We start from the raw sequence: 21,317 nt of genomic DNA, 5'->3' as shown, positions 1-21,317 counted from the left end.
ACAAACCTATATACAATTGATTTTTGATAAAGAAGCCAAAGTTATACAAATGGTTAAATGAAAGCATCTTCAACAAATGGTGCTAGCATAACTGGTTATCGGCATGTAGAAGACAAATACAGCCACATCTATCATGCTATAAATCTCCAAGTCCAAGTAGATCAAAGACCTCAACATAAATCCAGTTACAGTGACCCTGCTAGAAGAGAAAGTGGGAAATATCCTTGAACGCATTGGCACAGGGACAACTTAATGAGTAGAACACTAGTAGCACAGACACTAAGATCAACGATTAATAAGAAACTAAATAAGAACCTCAACAAACTAAAAAACTTCAATATGGCAAAGGACTTTGTAAATAGGACAAAAGAGTCACTTACAGAATGGGAAAAGAGCTTTACCAGCCCCACATCTAAAAGAGGACTGATCTCCAAAATATATAAAGAATACAAGAAAGCAGTCATCAAAAAACAAAATAATCAAATTAAAACATGTGATACAGATTTAAACAGAGAATACACAATAGAAAAATCTCAGATAATTGAAAAATCCTTAAAAAAATTTCAAAATTCTCAGCAGTTAGCAAAATGCATGGTGTGGGAGATCCTTCTGTTTATGTGTTGCTTTTATTGGTTAATAAGGAACTGGCTTGACCTATAGCATGGGAGGAGGAAGGTAGAGTTAGAGAGAAGCCATGTAGCTCTGCAAGAGAAAGATGCAGGAAATTTAGCTGGTAAGCCACAGCCATGTGGCAATACACAGATTACTAGAAATGGGTTAAATTAATATGTAAGAGTTAGCCAATTAGAAGCTACAGCTAATCGGCCAGGCAGTGATTTAATTAATAGAGTTTCTGTGTGATTGTTTCAGGGCTAAGTGGCCAGGAACAAACAAGTGGCCTTCCTCCAACAAATGCAAATCAAAACAGTTCTGAAATTCCATTTTACACCTGTCAGAATGGCTAAAATCAAAAGCATTAATAACAGGACAGAATGTGGAGGAGGAGCAACAGCTTTCCATTGTTGGGAGGAGTGCAAATACATACAGCCACTTTGGAGAACAATATGGTGCTTGTTCAGAAAATTCTGAATCAATTTACCTCAAGACCGTGTTATACCACTCTTGCGCATATACCCAAGGGATGCTCAATCATACCAGAAGGAAACTTGCTTAGTTGTGTTCATAGCATCTTTATTCGTAATATTCATGATCTTAAAACAACCTAGATGTCCTTCAACTGAAGAATGGATAAATAAAACGTGGTTCATTTACACACGGAGTATTGCTTAGCTGTTAAAAACAATGACATCATGAAATTCAAAGGCAAATGAATGGAACTAGAAAAAAAATCATCCTGAGTGAGGTAACCCAGAACCATAAGATAAACGTATTTTGTACTCACTCATAAATAGATATATGATCAATATACTACAGTTCACAACTCCAGAGTGGCTAGGTAACAAGGTGGGTTCAAGGGAACTACTCATATCTCCCTGAGAATGGTAAATAGAGAAGGCTTCATGGGTGGAGTTGGGGAGATGGGATGGGTGGGAATAGGAACATGAGAGAACAGGTTGAGGGTGGACAGGGAGAGAGTACTGAAAGCAATTTCTGGAAAGAGGAAGGGGGCATTTCACAGTCAGATAAAATCCTGGTGCAAGGGAAACTCCCAGGAATCTACAGGGATGATCACAGCTAAGACGCCTAGAGATATCACTACATACCCTGAACTGGCTTTTACCTGTACCAGTCAAGACTTACAGTGGAGGTATTCGAACACCAATCACATAACCTTCAACCTATTGTCTGTCCTGCCTATGGGATGTTCTAGAGTAAGTAAGGGTGGTGCAGAAATTGTAAGAGTGGCCAACCAAGGACTAGAACAGCTGCAGGTTCACAGCCATGAGAGAGAGAGTCTACCTCTGACGCTACCTGAGTGCCAGGAACACAGGTTGGATGGCCCAGACACTTAGGATAGAACCAATGATTGGAAAAAATTGTCAATGTAACGATGCCTAGCAATATTCTGCTTACTGATAGATGGGTGATTCTGTAAGTAAAAACATAAGAATCCTAATAGCAGGGTTAAATAACAGGGGTACTACCAATTAATTATTCTAAATTCAGTATATTAAATTAGAGAAAATTTATACCAATAATATTTAAGTGCTTTGCCCATGAGTAAGCAACTAGCTAATACAAACAAAATCTTGATTTCTGTTATTCCAACTCTGGAACCTCCCACATAAATAAAGACAAAAATGCCTCTTTTAACAGTAGTCACCTCTTCATCTGCTCTTCAAAAATTCAGTAAATTATTATTGAAATAGTTTTGATCATGACTTTATGTTTGTGTGTGTTTCTGTATGTGTGTGTTTTGTATAAACAAGTATATGAATCCATATGCTCATGTGTGTGGCAGTGTGGGAAGGCTGGCCATTCATACATGTAATTTTTCAACTACTCTCCATTTTATTGTATGTAGTCTCTCACTGATCGTGATTTTGCCTGGTCTTGATTTTGCCTGTGTGGCCAAATTGTTCCAAATATCTGCTTGTCTCTGCCTCCGTGGCACTGGGATTGTTAACACACAGCATTTTTATGTGGGTTCTGGGATTAAGTTAGGTTCTTGTGTTTGTATCACAAGTACTTCACAGACTTATTTATCTATCCCTCATACTCAGTATTATTGATAGAAATCCATGTAAATATAAAGTAAATCTGTCCAAGAATTTGTGGCTGAGAGTTCCTAGACCTAGGAGAGTACCCACTGCTATTATTTTGCCAAAAGACATAGTATTTATCTACTTTCTGAACACAGATCTCTCTACCTATAGATTAATGCAACCCTCAATCCTCATCAGAAAACCTTCTTTGTATAGTGGAGCAACATCTTAAAAAGACTTGGCAGTGACTGAAATGTACAGAATAAGTGTCTGTGGTGTGCTCAGCCATAAGCGGAATATCTACCACATGCCCCCTCTTTTCAGGGATAAGAGAACAACCTGGAAGAGGAAACAGAATTTAGGGAAGAGTGGCAAGAAAGGATGTATTCTGAGGATGACAGGGTTATTGCATACATTAACACACAGTAACTGTTAGGGAAGGAGATGGTATGGGAAAGGAGTTCAGGAGCCCCACCCTAGTTGAGGATCGATTGATAGTTGATAGCTGCTAGGGGAGGCTGGGTCACTTCTCTTTAGGGGTGTGGTCCCTGGAAGTCTGACAATGCTCCAACAGATGCCCCCATACAACACACACAGTCAGTAGGTGAGCACTAATTAAAGATAAAAGAAGGAAAATAATACCCTGCCTTGAAGAACTCAAATTTTTAAATGCAAAAGAACTGGGAAATCATCAGCGGAATGGCAAAGTAGAGTTAGGAATAGGCTTAGAAAAAACTTGAAGACAAAATAACACTCACAGGAAATATGTTTGAGAACATTCGGCTACCTCAAAAAGGAGATTGTTTTCCCTATGATGATGCACATGCCTTGCAATCACTTTCCAGCCTCACTCTAGAGAGTTTCCCCTGCATTTGGTCCTTCAAAATGTGACCAGAAGCCACCACCCTAGCCCCAAGTCACTCATGAGGCCTCAGAACCATGACAACTCGGAACTTAGCATCAGACCTACCAAAGAATGTGATTTCCCCATCCTCTAGAAAGCTGGAAGGAACTTAGTGTAGGCATCTCTGCTGTGTAATAAATTGAGTTTGTGATGTGCCAAGTCAGAAACTTTGTTAAAATTACCAAGGATGATAACATCTACTCATCTATCATGTTGGTTTCATGTTGCAACCTTGGTTTTTAAACAAATTATAACACCACGTATCTGGCCATAGGTCCTTGAATAAAAGACTAGAGTTAAAGTATAAAATAAATATATAATTAATGTTAAGTTGATTCTAAAGATCAGTTTTAGTTTAATAGATTTGTAAAATAAAATCTCAAATAACTATGAAAAACACAGCAAAGTCTATCTTTTTTGTGTTTGTTTGGTTTTGTGAAACATAATTTTTTGTGTATCCCTGACTGTCCTGGAATTCACTCTGTATACCAGGTTAGCCTTGAACTGACAGATATCTGTTGTTTCTGCCTTTCAGATGCTGGGATTAAAGGCATGCACCACCAATGCCTGGCCATCAAAATCTCTTTGAAGCAATTTTTTATTTATTGCATGCTTTTGTTATTATTCTTAAAACCTTTTCTGCACCTACATATCTTTTTATATTTCTCAAGGATAGACTATACCCTATATGTATTTGCATATAGATTAAGTAATTAAAATTGTTGCTAATAGTCAAAGCTTCACAGGAATTTAAAATTGCTTTAAAATTAGATATAAAAATAAGTAATATACATACAAAATTTCTTCATAAAGCCATGTCCCACAAAGAGGAAACATAAATAACTTCTATTTCCTAACAAACAGCAAAATTCTACTACATACCTTCTGTGTTTTTTAAGCCATAATTTTTCCATATATGTCAGACTGTCTTCTGTAAATTCGATATTAATTGGTTCTGTCCAAATTTTCAAATTCGTTTGTACTTCACATTCCTCCACTGAGTCTATAAAAATACACACTGCACATAATTAATGTAGCCATGCCTGTGAATTATCATATTCTTTCTTTAGATAGTCAATTGTTTGTGGAGATCAGTTCTTTGGTACCTATCTCTGTAAGGATATTTGTTATTATATTATGACATATGATGTTGATATAATATCAAGTCCAAGATGTAAATAATGTTAAAGGATTTCTAAAACATTGGTTTTAATACACGATTCTGTGGACAGTATCTTCAAAATCTCATCCAAAAAAAAAAACTATATGACTCAAAAGCTTTACAAAAACAACATGCTCTTAAAAGAAACAAGGTAAATACCATCACTGTAGAATCCTCACACAGAGACACATGTACAATCAAAAGTATGTATTACAGCCATTTCTAATAATATGTAAATATCATGGGAAATAAAAATAAATACTTTGTAATATCTTTGAAAATAAATACTTTGAAATATCTTATTCAGAATGAAGATAACATGGGTTCCCGCAAACGGTTGCCTTTGAAGTCATAGACATGCAAATGCTATTATTTCTGAAGTTCCACTGACTACAAAACTACTTGAAAACAACAAAGCATCTGAGAAAAGGAAGCTGATAAATCCAGGACTGGTCGCTTTTCTGACCTCCAGATACCGCCCCACTCTCGAGCTTGCAGCATCCCCCAGAATGAAATGCTGGAAGAAAATGGGAAAAGGGTGTGATGAAGTTTCAAAACAAAATTTTTAGGGATTCTAGTGCTAAGCTGGTCCTAACCTCATAGTGAAGACTTTAGTGGCTAGCATTGAGGAGCATCCAGGTGAAAGCAGTTAAATAAGCAAAATAAGGGAGTTAGTCAACTTCTTTGATGAAAAGAGAGAAAAGAAATCCTAAGAGCAACAACTAGAATCTAGTAAATGGAAGAAGAAAAAGAATTAAGAATGTGAATTTTGGATATGAACATTATAGCAGGAGGGGCAGGGGTATGTGTGTGTGTTTGTGTGTGCGTGCATATGTGTGCACACACCTCACTGAAGTTAAAAGAACTGAGGCAGAAAAGTTGAAGGTAGGAATAAGGAAGAACATTTTTCAGAGAAAAGAACAACTGTGCTTGAGAAATGACTCCCAAATCTGGAAACATTAGAAGGAAGTAGGGGTGAAAGCAAATAGCCTGTGGTTCCCCTTTCTCCATTCACCAGTGACAGTCTCAGCAAATGAAGACAAGGCCTGGCCCAGCTTCATGTGCTTATCAGTGTTTTGATATCTTTGGTTAATGACAATCACAAATCGCTAGGAGAACACTCTTTAGCTAAGTATACGTTGAGCAAGATACTTTTGTTGAAACCATGCATGCTAGTCAATTCAAGGACATTCCTCAGAGAAAGGCTCATGAGCTGTTGCTAGGGCCCCCTTGCCTTGTTGTTGGCTCAGCTGCCTTTTTTTCTAGGAACTGGTCTAACACTTATCTCATTGTGATGGGGGCAGTTTCCTTAATACACAGCACAAAGATCCAGAGTAGAGGAGTCCAAATAAGCCAATGAGGGAACATTTCAGCAAGAAAGGGCAGAGAAAAAACAGCCTTAGCTCACAGAAAAGCCCAGGCCAGAGAAAGCACCTAAAGGAGTGTATGGATGACTAAATTTAAGGTAAAAATCAGTGACTGAAATAACTGGACAACCTAGATGTTTAAAGCATGCTGATACGCTGGGTGGTATTAAATTCAAGGATTCTTAAAGTAATTTGCAATTACAGCTATACAATTTAAGCATTGTATTTATCCCCATTATATGATCCAAATTCTAAGTGTCTGAAAATATTAAGTGTTCATGATGAAAAGAACAACAAAATACTCTTACACTCTTCAGATGGAGTGCCAATTTATGAAAGGACATTTCTGAGTAGTTCATGTTTATCTAGTTTAGTGGAGGATTAACATTTCTGGTAATGCAGCTGTTCTCATCTCAAGTACTGACATCCCTGGAAATATATCAGGGTTATATTTCAAGATCTTACCTAGCTTACTGCAAGCAGGGTAAACAAATCTGTACCTGACATGTGTATTTACCCATGAAGATAGATCACTGCAGCTTTCATGAGAAAAAGTATAACCATTCTTAGTGAGAGGCCATTGTTCCCTGTTCACCTACGTGGCCTTGTGACATCCACCTAATGGCCCACCAATGTCTATGGGTAGATTCTAGTAAACAAAGGTGCTGCAGACTACAAAATGCTACCAAGCCTAAGAGAGATAAAAGTCTCGAATTAGAGAGTGAAGTAACATCCTTACCCCTGCTATATGAATTGTACCATTATTTATGATTATAACTAGTGACAGAAATAGAAAAAAATGTGTTTGAGTCAAGGATCACCACACTAGAGCTTGTTGTCCAAATCTGACTTATCATTTTCCTGTGACTGATTTCTGTATTCATAAATACGAGGCTTTATTGCAGCACAGTACACTCATTCATTCATGTGCTGTCTATGACCTTTTTCCCACTCCATTCAGAACATTGACTAGCTGACCTAGCTTACAGCAAATGTCTACATTCTGTAGCAGGTTAAGAGCTTCTGTACTAGTGTTTCAACTTTTATAATACCTCTAAGATTTGCAATGCAAGATTCTTTCAATATTTATGTCTAAGAAAATATTTCCAATGTACCCAATATGAAAAAGATTCAAAGCCAGGCTCTATCATTTACTTCATGTGTAATAAATTATTATAAACTCAAAAAGTTGGAATTTAAGTGTATTTCTGGGGTTCTGTGTATTGTCTTTTCTTCATTGAATTTCCTGGTTACATTCTACTAATATAGAGAGAGGCTGTCTTAGGGTTACTATTGCTGTGAGGAACCAAAAGCAAGTTGCAGAGGAAAGGTTTTATTGCATGTACAATCTACTGTTCACCACTGAAGGAAGTCAGGTCAAGAACTTAAACAGGGGAGGAACCTGGAGGCAGGAGCAGATGTGGTAGTCATGGATAAATGTTACTTAGCGGTTTGCTTCTTCTGGTTTGTTCAGCCTTCTTTCTTATAGAACCACCTTAGAGACAGCCCCAGTCACAATGGGCAAGGCATTTCTACATTAAGAACTCATTTAGAAAATGCCATATAGACTTGCCTTACAACCCAATGTAATGGAGGTATTTGCTCAACTGAGATTTGATCCTCTCAAATGATTCCAGTTTATGTCAAATTGACACAAAAATTAGTCAGTATAGTTCATGTGAATATGCCATAAAGAAACCTATTATTTTATATGTAAACCAAAAATTGAAACTAAAACATTGCAAAGATTGTTTTGTTCTTTTCGAGACAAGGCTTCTCTGTATCTTTGGTGCCTGCCCTGGGACTAGCTCTTGTAGACCAGGCTGGCCTCGAACTCAAAGAGATCTGCCTGCCTCTGCCTCCTGAGTGCTGGCATTAAAGGTGTGAGCCACCAGCTCCAAGAAAGAAATTTTTTTTAAGGAAAGAAAAAATGTTACAAACGAAAATCTGTGAGGTTTCCTGTGGTTATATATTCAACCTGCAAGTTATGGTTTACAGTTTCCATGCAAACATTTGTTCTCCCATCTGCTCAGTTCATGGTTCTGTTTTGGAGGCTGTGCAGTTTATGGAGGTTGAGGCTTCACTGGAGGAAGTAAAGCCCCCGGAGGCACGCTGTGAGGCATGTAGCAGCATTCTCCTTCCTGCCTTGTCTCTGCTGCCTGCTCTACTGTGGTGGAAGAAACAAGGAGTCCAGTCATCTGCTCCTGTGACTTTGAAGTCACCTGTTTATTCCCTTATTTTGATGGGCTGTATCATCTCCAACTGTGAGCTAAAATAAATTGTTCATCCTTTAGGTTGCTCTGTCAGAGATTTGGTTATACTGAAAAGAAGTATTATAGACCTAATGTATCTACAGGGTTGTTGGCTTTCCTGCCCCACAGACTGCCTCACCTGATAGATTACAACAGTAGATCTAAAACGGAATCATCTTCTAATGACTGCTTCCTTGCAGAAGAAAAAGAACAGCCGATGCTTTAATGCTCTGTTGATCCGATGATCTGAATTTACATAGAAAACCAACGCAAACATGCTCCACAATCATTGCATGCCTCATAAATATGAAACAACTCACCAATGACCACCTAGTGTGTGCACAAAACTCCCTTGAGATGCTGTAGCAAATTGTTCTTTATTGTTTTTGAGAATTTGTGTTTTGCCAGGAGTGGAAAGACATGAAGATTTCTTTATTTTGTTATACGAATATTTGAACAATGCCCATACCTGGTTTTGCTGCATGTTCGTTCTGCTGTTTGTTTTCCTCCTGTTGTCCAGCTCTCCACTGAGTTAAGACTTCCCGAAAAGACTGGGCAGATGCTTCTTCATCAAAAGGCACTTCACACAAGGGCTTGTACCTTGAATTTGTACTTTCTCCTCCTTCTGCTGCTGTAGTTTCTACCTAGCAAGTTAAAAATGTAGCAAAGAGTATTTATTAAACATCCTGCATTTTATAAGACTTGAAAGCAGAAATATTGAATTCAGAAGAATATGTTTTTATATAACATTCATCTAAATACTTTATTGTTTTCTTTAAAACTCTATTGGTAGTTACAAATGGTCTTCTCAGAAGATGATAATGTAAGAAACTATAAACTGATGATTTTTATGTCTGTTCTTTCGCCTCTACAGCTGTTCCTGATAGGTACACATTATCCATCCTTCTTCCTTCCCCAACCTTATGCCCCTTACCTTCTCACGTTAGAGCAGCTTTGTGCTTAGGAGATAGGGTCTAATTCTCTATGTAGCCACGACTGTTCTCAGATTTGAGATATCTGACTTTTGTCTTCTGAGTTATGGGATTATAGGTATGCAATTATATTAGTTAATATGAGTATAGATTTGTGTGTGTGTGTGTGTGTGTGTGTGTGTGTGTGTGCGTGATTTTATCCCTTCCTGTCAGTGTGCTCAAAACCTTTTAATTCTCTATAATTCAAAGTTTCTCTCGGGGTATACATAGTGCCTAAAGTACTTTCTCTCTCCTTGACCTATACCGTCATTTCCTCTTTCCCCCATCACTCAACCTATTCCAGCTATTCTTACAATCTTGGAGAAGTGTGAACCATCAGGTCAATTTCCTCTTCAGGGCCTTCTTTACACAGCGATTTTCCTCATGCTATCAATTTCTCAAATATCACCTACATAGAGAGTTCTCCACTTAAAATCTTGGAAGTTTTTTTTGTTTTTTTTTTTTTTTAGAAATAAAAGGGGGACATAACAATGGACACTGAGGGAAATCCAGGGAATCATCAGATTGTACTTCAAGAACCTGTAGTCTACAAAATTGGAAAATTTAAAAGAAATGGACAACTTTCTTGATAGCTTCCATATACCACAATTAAATCAAGGCCAGGTAAACAATTTAAATAGACCTATAACCCCTAAGGAAATAAAACAACTTTAAGATACCATCTTACACCTGTCAGAATGGCTAAAATAAAAAACACCAATGATAGCCTTTGCTGTAGAGGTTGTGGAGAAAGGGGTACACTCATCCATTGCTGGAGGGAATGCAAACTTGTGCAACCACTTTGGAAAGCAGTAGGGCGGTTTCTCGGGAAATTCGGGATCAACCTACTCCTGGACCCAGCAATACCACTCTTGGGAATATACCCAAGAGATGCCCTAACATACAACAAAAGTATATGCTCAACTATGTTCATAGCAGCATTGTTTGTAATAGCCAGAACCTGGAAACAACCTAGATGCCCTTCATGGAAGAATGGATGAAGAAAGTATGGAATATATACATATTAGAGTACTACTCAGCAGTAAAAAACAATGACTTCTTGAATTTTGCATACAAATGGATGGAAATAGAAAACACTATCCTGAGTGAGGTAAGCCAAACCCAAAAAGAGGAACATGGGATGTACTCACTCATATTTGGTTTCTAGCCATAAATAAAGGACATTGAGCCTATAATTCGTGATCCTAGAGAAGCTAAATAAGAAGGTGAACCCAAAGGAAAACATATAGGCATCCTCCTGAATATTAACCTTCATCAGGCAATGAAAGGAGACAGAGACAGAGACCCACATTGGAGCACCGGACTGAAATCTCAAGGTCCAAATCAAGAGCAGAAGGAGAGAGAACACGAACAAGGAACTCAGGACCGCGAGGGGTGCACCCACACACTGAGACAATAGGGATGTTCTATCGGGAACTCACCAAGGCCAGGTGGCCTGGGTCTGAAAAAGCATGGGATAAAACCGGACTCGTTTAACATAGCGGACAATGAGGACTACTGAGAACTCAAGAACAATGGCAATGGGTTTTTGATCCCACTACACGTACTGGCTTTGTGGGAGCCTAGGCAGTTTGGATGCTCACCTTACTAGACCTGGATGGAGGTGCGTGGACCTTGCACTTCCCACAGGACAGGGAACCCTGATTGCTCTTTGGGCTGACGAGGGAGGGAGACTTGATCAGGGGAGGGGGAGGGAAATGGGAGGCGGTGGCAGGGAAGAGGCAGAAATCTTTAAGAAATCAATAAAAAAAAAGTCTCCCCACCAAAAAAAATGCCCAGGTCTAAATGGCTTCATCACAGAATGTTATAAGAATTTCAAAGAAGAGAAAATTCCAATACTTGTCAAATTTTTTCCACACAATAGAAATGGTGCAAACATTGCCAAACTCCCTTTATGAGGCTACAGTTACCCTAATACCAAACCACACAAAAATGCAACAAAGAAACAGAAATACAGACCAGACTGTCTCTTGATCATCAATGCAAAAATCTTTAATAAAATACTGGCAAAATGCTTCCAAGAGCAAAACCCTACCGGATCTCTCTTGACACTAAATGAAACCTCCAGGAGTAGGAATTGGTTACATCTAATTGAGACGTTTGCCCAAGAGGCTCATGGAAACTCCAGATCAGTTCAGGTTATTGTCAAGCTGATTAGTAGCTCGACACAAATTTCTATTAGATAATCATTTCTATCAGATCTTCATTTCCAAATGCGCATTGTTTTGTCTCCTAATTCTTTTTTAATATTTATTTATTTATTATGCATACAATATTCTGTCTCTGTGTATGTCTGCAGGCCAGAAGAGGGCACCAGACCTCATTGCAGATGGTTGTGAGCCATCATGTGGTTGCCGGGAATTGAACTCAGGACCTTTGGAAGAGCAGGCAATGCTCTTAACCGCTGAGCCATCTCTCCAGCCCCCTGTCTCCTAATTCTTAACATTTTCTCTTTTTTTGTATGTTTACTGTTTTCTTCTGGTTTACTTGTTTTATTAACCTGTATATTTTCTAAGAAGAAGGAGAACAAGACATGAAATTGCATGTGGTAGGAGGTGTAGAGGAGCTGAGAGGTGATTACAGTGGTGATTATATGATCAGAATATACGGTATGAAAAGGAAAGACAAAAGTCTATTATTTAGATAAAATAGAATGCTTTTTTCATATATATCATATCACGATTATGAGGCTGTAACTCATCCAGTGTTGGTTCACATACATCTTTGGCAGGTCTATGGGGAAAAGAAATACATGGAAATGTGCCCACATTCTAGAGAAGTTCACACATAGCTCCTTTGCGGGAAAGATATCATGCTGAAATAGAACACTTATGTACATGAACTTGAAACTCAAGAGGCTTCATTTCAGCCCAAACTTAGTAAAGTAACAATGCTTTGTGACTAAGAAAACCATAGTCTGTGAGCTACTGGAAAACAATGAATACTGATGTGGGAAGTCCTTCTGTATATGTGTTGCTTTTATTGGTTAAAGAAGCTATTTGGCCTGTGATAGGGCAGATTAACGCTAAGCGGGAAAACTAAAGTAAATGCTGGGAGAAAGGAGGCAGAGTCAATGAGAAGTCATGTAGCTTCCAGAGGAGAAAGACAGGAGCTGCCAGCCAGAACCTTGCCAGTAGGCCACGAGCCTCTTGGTAAAATAAAAAATAATAGAAATGGGTTAATTTAAGATGAAAGAGCTAGCTAGATATATGCTTACACTATTGGCCAAACAGTATTGCAATTAATATACTTTAAGTGTGACTCTTTTGAGTCTGGGAAGATGGCGGCCTCCCCAAACAGAATACCATGTAAGAGAAGGGGGATTAGAATGTCAGTCAGAATGTAGAGTGTGTTTCTTGCTAAAGACGTAATTGAAAAGGATTCTTTCCCTGGAAACTTCCTACTTTTGGGAAGTTTTTATTTAACTTTTCCTCAATAAATACAATCCATTTTAAAAAATATTGTTATGACTCTATGTCACATAAATATACATGTATTATACATGTGAATATTAAAATATATGTAGCACATTTTGTGATCAATAGTTAATCTGACAAACTGCCAGATTTTGGCACTCATCTACCTTTATATACTGATGAAATTGCCTATTGCCTAAGTCTTTGTATTTTGAGCATGTGAAAATTCTAACTAAGACAAAATTGTTATATTATATCCTACATTTTATTTTAATGTTTTTCTTCAACATTCATATAATTCCTGACAAGGTCAAAATGCCCAGAATTTCACATTTTCAGTAAATTTTTATTTCAAAAAAAATTTTCAATGGAGTCTAGGTGATCTTAAAATTATTTTTATAGTCGAGTGTATCCAATTACTAAAACGAGTAAATAGTAACTCATAATATTGTAAAGTATCATCCCCAAATGTCTGTTTCTGGTAATGGACATGAATGGATGTTGATCAGGAAATAGTCTGCTTTGTCCTCAGTTTACCTCAATGCTGTTGTCCTGAAGAAGTGGGGCTTTAGGTTTCTCTTGACTTTTACTGGATGCTTCTGGAGACGGATTCCCTTCATTAGGTGGGTTTGCTTCCTTTATAAATTGATGAGCAACATCTAACACGTTCGATAAGATTTGAGATTTTGCCTATTAAAAAAGGAAGAGTGTTGTCAATATGGTTATAGGAGCCTAAGAATTTTACAAACAAAAAAATCAAGTTTACAGAGTTGTACGACTCAGGAAATTTAATAAAATTTAATTGTTACTTAAAATAAAAAAATACCATTTTGTTTTTCATTTATTTGAGATCATAATAAAATTATATAATTTTACCCTTTGCATTTCTCGTTTCAAACCTTCCCCTATACCCTCCTTGCTCTCAGTCAAATACATACCATTTTTCATTTAATGTTGTCACATGAACACAAGTATATGTACTTGTACATACATTTATTTTCCTAAATATACCGTGCTCAGTCTATATAATGTTACTTGGATATATGTTTTCAGGGCTGACAATTTGGTATTAGATGAATATTTGGTGTGCTCTTCCTTAGGGAAGTCAATTTCTTACTTGACTGCCTTTTTTGTGTGTGTGTGTGTGTGCATTGTTCAGGCCTTATGGGCTGTCCCCCCGCCGCCCATGCATTTTTATATGTCTATTGTTATTTTCTTTGCTCAGCTTATTTTTATGCATTCATGTTTGTAAGACATTAAGACTACAGTTTTATTTATTTATTTATTTATTAAAGATTTCTGCCTTCTCCCCGCCACCACCTCCCATTTCCCTCCCCCTCCCCCATCAAGTCCCCCTCCCTCATCATCCCTAAGAGTAATCCGGGTTCCCTGCCCTGTGGGAAGTCCAAGGACCACCCACCTCCATCCAGGTCTAGTAAGGTGAAATTACTAGGAGAAACAATCCCACAACAAACTCCTGGAACCTATGGCTCTTTCACTCTTTTTGATTTCCTTTCCTCAAATATTGAAGCTCTCTTTATAGGTGTATTTATTGGGACTAAACTTCACACTTCTACATTTTGATTGCTTGTGTTTTTTTGTCTATTGCAAAGAGAAGTTTCCTTAAAGCAATGTGAAGACGACTCTGACCTGTGGGTAATGAGTAGTAAACAAAAACTAAAAGTGTAATTAGATAAAACGTTGGCTTAGAAAGACGGCAATTGTAGGTTCTCCTCCAAGATCCATACTTTCACTAACTCTGAGTGGTTGGGTAGGATTCCAATACCAGGCATGATTTCCCTTTGACTGGAAGCTGTTATGTCCAACTAGAGTGTTGCTACTGCCGCTATATGGAAGCCACTGCTGTACCCTCAGTGTTATTGTGCCATGTTGGTAGTTACTGTCATTTGTGGACACCATGGCTTGGAAGAACTGTTGACTGCTTCCCTCCTTTGGAAGTTTGCCTTGTTTCATCTGATATCAACCATCCTAACAGTGGCAGCCATCTACTGAGGCAAAATTTGAGACCCATAATATTCTAACTATATTTATCTTGTTATTTTGTCCTCAAGGAAAATCTCAAATTTAAACAGCCTTTTTATTTTTCTGTTTTAGGGATAAAGCAACGCAAGCTCAGAAAGTTTAAATAACTAGCCTTTGGTCACATAGTCAGTGGGAAGCAGAGAAGTGATGTGTGCAAGTCTAACGATTCATAGCTTTTCTACTACGATACCCTCAAACAGAATGCTGTGTTACATTGTGTATGCTGTGGCGAAAGAGAAAATACTAAATATATCACATCTATTACGATCCTAGTTCTGTTGCAGTGAGTTTTCCTTTGTAACAAAATATATTCAGAAAGCATATACTGTTCAGATGTACAGAGCAGAAATTTCTCTCTGTGTACTTTCCTAAAACTTCAAGTCATTCCACATTTTATTTCTTCACTGCAGGGGTGACCTACAGGAAATGCTCTGCTACTGTATCTTTATCTTCATCCTCTTGTTCTCCAAATACCCCAGGTCTCTCTCTCAAACCACCCCCTGCTTTTCTACAGTGCCTGACACCTCCTCTCCTATTTTATGACACCTGGAGGAGATCTTTACCATCACTTATTCTATCTATGGATTTCACATCACCATTTGGCATGTGTCCATCTTATCATTTTAAGAAGCTCATGGAAAGGAAAAAGCATGCTTTACTATACCTTGCACAGCTATCACTGTGTCCACTAAGTGGTGATTGGTAAAAATTAATAATAATAATAATGTATAAAAAGAGGTAAAAGAGCTGCAGAGATTTTAAAATGAATTGAAAAATGATGTTAAAAATAACTATTCTTATGCATCCTCAGGGCATGACTCTGGACAGGGGAAACTTGAAAAGGTTTATTTTCTGGGAAGTCTCCTACCAGCAGGTAGGCTGCTCTGTCTCATGACTCTATAAAATTTGAACTAATTGGATCTAAATTTCAACTAATTTGCAAGAGTGAAACACAGAGTCTCCAAAGACTCTCTAAGATACTGAGCATCCGGAACAAAAAATATGGATCTCACTTATCAGGAAGTATAAAAAAAAAGAATAAGAGTACAAGAAGATTTAGACGTTACTGTTTTCTCCTCTGCCATGGCAATATTCCTATTTTAAAATATTCACCTAGTTAAAAAGATTAATTTGCTAAGATTTTATTGAAACTCTTCAGTTGTGACCTTCTACAAATCTATTACGATCCATTGCAACCTGAACTAGTGATAAATCAGTGATTATCAAGCCAAGCAGTTTTATTTCACACTGAATTTATAGACTACCCATGAAAATATGACTATGTGCCTGACACACATGTATTGCTACATGACCCGTACACTGACTTGTGTCAGCTGCTCCACATTTCCCCAGTGAATACCCACACAAATATGTGCAGCTTTTGTGTTAGATGATATTTAAGCCAGTGATAAAGATCAGCCTTAAAGAAACAACTGTGTTTTAGTCATTACTTTTATTTCAAAAAATAATTGAGCAGAAGTCTGATTGAAAATTACCAGGAAAAATGCCTGTGAATCTTAAAAGCACTCGCATTGTCTGGCTTTCATATAATATTTATAAAATATCAAAAGTATAGTAAATATTATAGAAAATCTTTAAAAGTATAGATAAAAATGTCAACAAGCCTTATTCTTGTTCTAATATGAATCCTGATACTAATATTCCAATACCTTTTTATCCTTAAATAGCATATTAAATATCAATTTATGGCAAAAATATATATTGAAGTTAATTTACTGTCAAATGGTAGTCCTCTCCTTTAGAAGATGGCAGGTTGAATAGAGAGATGTCTACTAGGGTCTTTGGGAAATGGACCAGCAAAAGTTGGAGAAGAGTTTTTAGAAATAAACCTAGCCAAGGGCATGAAATGCCTGTGTAATGGAAATTTTAAAATACTGAAGAATGAAATTGTTGAAGGTTCTTCTTTCTAGAAAATGGAAAAATCTCCCATATTTTTCCATGAATTGGCAGAATGAATATTGTGATAACGCTATCAAACCAGAAAAGCTCTAATGGTTTGAGAAATTTTTATAAAAATTCAAATGATAGTCTTCACAGAGGAAAAAATACTTACTATCCATACAAAAGCTCAAAATACCCAGGAAGTCAAAACAATCTTAATCAATTAAACGTTTAATGATGTGGAGTCATCCACTGGAGCATGATCACCCTGAAAGGGCCATACTCTTAAATAAACCTGACCCCTCCAGAAGCCATCAGCTACCTATAACTCCACAGCTAAGGTTTATGGGGTGAAGACTCAGCTATTTGTGTACAAATAAACAAAGCAAACAAAAAATGAAAATGGATCAATGACCTTAATTTAGTACCAGAAATGTATTGGGGAAAATACTACAAGTTTTTCTAGACACACTGCAGTAGCTCAGGAAATTGTCACTAGGATAACAAATAAAATACATAGAATGGCAAAGGTTTTGCACAGCTAAAGAAAAAAATATTTGAGTTTAAAAGCACCCTACAGAATGGGAAGAATCTTTGTCATATATATATATATATATATATATATATATATATATATATATATATATTACAGAGGACTGACTACTAAATATAAAACCCAGTCAATGACTGGTCTAATGAAATGATGGGACCTTTCTCAGAAGAAGTACAAATGACCGATAAACATTTACAAATATGCTTGGTATTTTTATCTTCTAGTTTGAATGATATTTAAAACTACCTTTGGATTCTTCACCCCGGTTAGAACGATGATCATTCAAACTTAAAACTCCCTCAGAAATCCTATCAAGGATGAAAGAAAAAGGGAACAGTTGTATCTAGCTTGTGAAATACTAACTGAATATCGTTGAAATCGGTATGGGGGCAATACAAAAGTCAAAAAGAAAAATTAACAATCACCCAATGGTACCACCCTAGGAACTTTAAGTCAGCATACAGCAGAGATACCATCACTTACATGTTTATGTAATACCATGCACAATAGCCAAGTTATTAAATCAGTCTCATTTTCAATGACAAATGAACATATAAATATTATGAGGTATATGTATACAAAAGAATTCTTGTTCATAAATGAAATTGTTATCTTATGGAAAATAGACACAAGTTCATATTAGTTGAAACATATCTGATGTGGAAAGACAAGCATCATGTTTTCTCCCATGGGTGAAATGTAGAATTCTGGATATATGAAGTAATATATAAGCACCGAAAGTTGGGGAAAAACAGGGAAAGGAAAGGTCTAATGGAAAGGAGAAGGAGGAAAAAAATGAGGCATGAAATGGAAGTAAATGGAATATGGTCAAAATTGTTTTGTGGTTAAGAATGTTTCATACTCATCAAAAGACAAATTCACCAGCAGTTTCGCTCATGGAACATCTACATCCCAAATACAAGTGCTCCCTTGGAAAAGAAACATTGCTAAAGCTTAAATCACATATCACACCACACACAATAGTGGGAGACTTCAATACCCCCATTCTTACCAATAGGCAGGTGTCCAGAGGGGAATTAAATAATTGAACAGATGGTATAATTCAAATGGACCTAACAGATATCTACAGAATGTTTCACCCAAATACCAAAGAATATACCTTATTTTCAGGACCTCATAGAACCTTCTCCAAAATTGATCACATATTCTGTCACAAAAGGAGTCTTAACAGATGGAAAAATATAGGAATACCTCACAAAATTGTAAAATCTAGGAGAAATGGACAAATTTTTTGATAGACACCACATACCAAAATTTAAACAAGATCAACAATTTAAACAGACATATAATAACTAAGGCAGTCTGCCAAACAAGAAAAATTTAGGGCCAGATAGTTTGAGCACAGAATTCTTCTTAGAATTCCAAACAAGAATCTTGTTAGATTCCAAGCAAGACCTGATACCAGTACTCTTCAAATTATTGCACAAAATAGAAGAGAAAGAACATTGCCAAATAATTTTTATGAGGTCACAGTTACCCTGATGTGCAAACCACACACAGACTCAATTTAAAAAAGGAGAATCACAGACAAATTTCATTTATAAACATTGATAAAAAGATACTCAATAAAATACTGACAAACTGAATCCAAAAACGCATCAAAAACATCGTCAACCCCACCAAGTGGGCTTCATTCAAGAGATGCAGGGAAGATTCAACATACAAAAATCTGTCAATGAAATCGACCATATAAACAAACTGAAAGAAAAAAACAAACAAGAATATCTTATTAGATGCTGAAACAGCCTTTGACTAAATTGAACAGTCCTTCACGATAAAAGTCTAGTGAGATCAGGAATACAAAGAATACATGTAAATATAATAAAAGCAGTATACAGCAAGCAAACAGTCAACATCAAATTAAATGTAGAGAAACTCAAAACAATTCCACTAAAATCAAATAGGAGATAAGGCTGCCCACCCTCTCTATATCTATTCATTGTAATAGTCAAAGTGCTAGTTGGAGAATATGCGCATAGGGAAGGAGAGAGGGAATGGGAGGACAGGAGGGAGGAGGAACAGAGGATAGAATATAAAATAGATTCAATAAATTTAAAAAGTAATCTAGTTTGAGAAGGTGGTGAGGATGCTGAGAGGCAAAGATGACCTCCCTCTCAGTGGTAGTCACCTAACCTCAGAAAAACATTAAAAAGCAAATTTTTGTTTTTGTTTATATTAATCTATTTTTTGTTTTTGTATTTGACTAACCATGCAAATATAAATTAACATCCCATCATATCAAAGTCTTAAAATTCTTAAATTCTTCCTAGAGATAACTACAGTTAACATGTGGGAACACATCCCTGAAAATTTTGCATCTATTTAGAGGTACACATTTAAACTTGTAATGCAAGTCACATCATCTTTCATTTAGTGATACAACAGCAATCATCTTAGACACTAAATTGTCAATGAATAATATTGTAAAGATGATTGTGTTTATAATGGATTAGTATGTCTATTTACCATAATACCATATATTAAGGAATTGTTTTCAAACTGAGAAACAACTCAAAGATAATTTTCTTTATATCTTCTAAACATAAGAATTTAAGTACAGCAGTGCTAACAGGTATGAACAAAATATGGAGACTAAGATTGCATAAATTTTCCTGTGCAAATATACTCCATGTTAAGAATGTTTAATTTCAGATAAACACGGCCTTGAAAGAACATAGTAAATTGTATATTTCACTGAAGCCACAGAATATGATCTACTGCCAGCATTTCTATGTTCCCTCACGTCTTTCACCCCACAGTGTGATGGTCAGATTTCATCTTGTAACTGTTCTAAATTCTCACCTCAGCTTTTCTTCCCTTAGAGTGATATTATCTTTCAAATTACACGCAAGAAGAATTCATCACTCTTACAATCCAGCATTAATCAAAGTGAAGAGAGCTGATAATTTGTAGCATTTTGGAGTGGATGGCAGGCATCTTGTAAAAGTTAAAATCTAAGAGGAAAAGTTTTAATTTAAAAACATGGCATGCTTGATGGCAGCCTCGGTACTACAGGACTGTACCTCCCGCTGTCAACTAAATCTCTTGGTGTTCAGTAATAAATACCAGTGATCACACTGACACAGCCATATTTCTTTAAGTTCAGGCTCTAAAAACGTTAACACACTGCTCACACCATCTTACTTTGCACGTTTTTTGAAAACAGAAATGGGAATTCCTCTCCTCCATTCATTATATTTTCGGTACGGCTTGATTTAGGAATGAGAGCGACACTAAATAATCAATGTGACACTGGTCTTGAACTTGTGACTCTGGTGCTCCAGTGTGCTGATTGTCACACATCACCACATCCACACGAACTCTCCTGCTACAGTGTTAGCTTTCTCTGATTTTCCACTTGCGAAATTTTAGAAATTTTTTATTGTAAACCTAGGGTTCACTGTAAATTGATCGCTCTAAACTTGGCAGAAGAGTTCTGCTGTACATAGAGATAAAGAGACAAAGCAATACACACACAGAGGAAAAAAAATGGGTACTATGAATTCATTACAATAGTTAATACATATTGACTATTTGGAATTACCATTAACTATATAATTTTTAGAAGAACAAATTGCATACTAAATTACCTATCAATACATACAGCAATTGTAATAGTCTGTGTGCCTATGATTAAAAGCAATATCTTGAAAAAATTTTAAAAATGTATCTTAAAATATTTTAAAAATTAAAATTACTTATTTAAAAATACAAGCTTTTATACACCTTAAACAGCTAAGTAAGTATGGAAAATTTAAGTGTTATCTCCAATTTTTCATTAGTAAAATATACCTCTGTTCATAGAGTAAACTAGATTATTTTCTGAATAATTTATTTTTACAAATTAATGTATAAAGTATTTCCCCTAAATGTAGTCTTTATTTTAACTGAATTCTGTTTAGGAATTTAGGAAGGAGTTCAATAAATTATTGGTCAAAAGTTTCATCTACTCTTCTACTCTTTTTACTCAAAAAAAAAAATCGTCAAGTAAAAGCTACAAACTTTCTAAACAGCAGGCAATTAGAAACAAAAAAATCAG

The 21,317-nt window shown here is 36.4% G+C and overlaps 1 protein-coding gene across 1 annotated transcript in view; it reads right to left on the bottom strand.

Annotated features, from left to right (window-relative positions):
- The window catches only part of Zbbx (zinc finger B-box domain containing), a 74,385-nt gene that overhangs the window by 28,903 nt on the left and 24,165 nt on the right, over positions 1 to 21,317 (bottom strand). Inside the window, exons 7-9 of the mRNA XM_057757120.1 lie at positions 13,297 to 13,449; positions 8,821 to 8,995; positions 4,453 to 4,573 (exon numbers count right to left, since the gene is read on the bottom strand). Coding sequence (XP_057613103.1) covers positions 4,453 to 4,573; positions 8,821 to 8,995; positions 13,297 to 13,449 — 449 coding nt within the window. The remainder of the gene's footprint in view (positions 1 to 4,452; positions 4,574 to 8,820; positions 8,996 to 13,296; positions 13,450 to 21,317) is intronic.

Source organism: Chionomys nivalis, chromosome 24, assembly GCF_950005125.1.
Source record: "Chionomys nivalis chromosome 24, mChiNiv1.1, whole genome shotgun sequence".
NCBI lineage: Eukaryota > Metazoa > Chordata > Mammalia > Rodentia > Cricetidae > Chionomys > Chionomys nivalis.
This window is presented reverse-complemented; position numbering and strand designations above follow the sequence as displayed.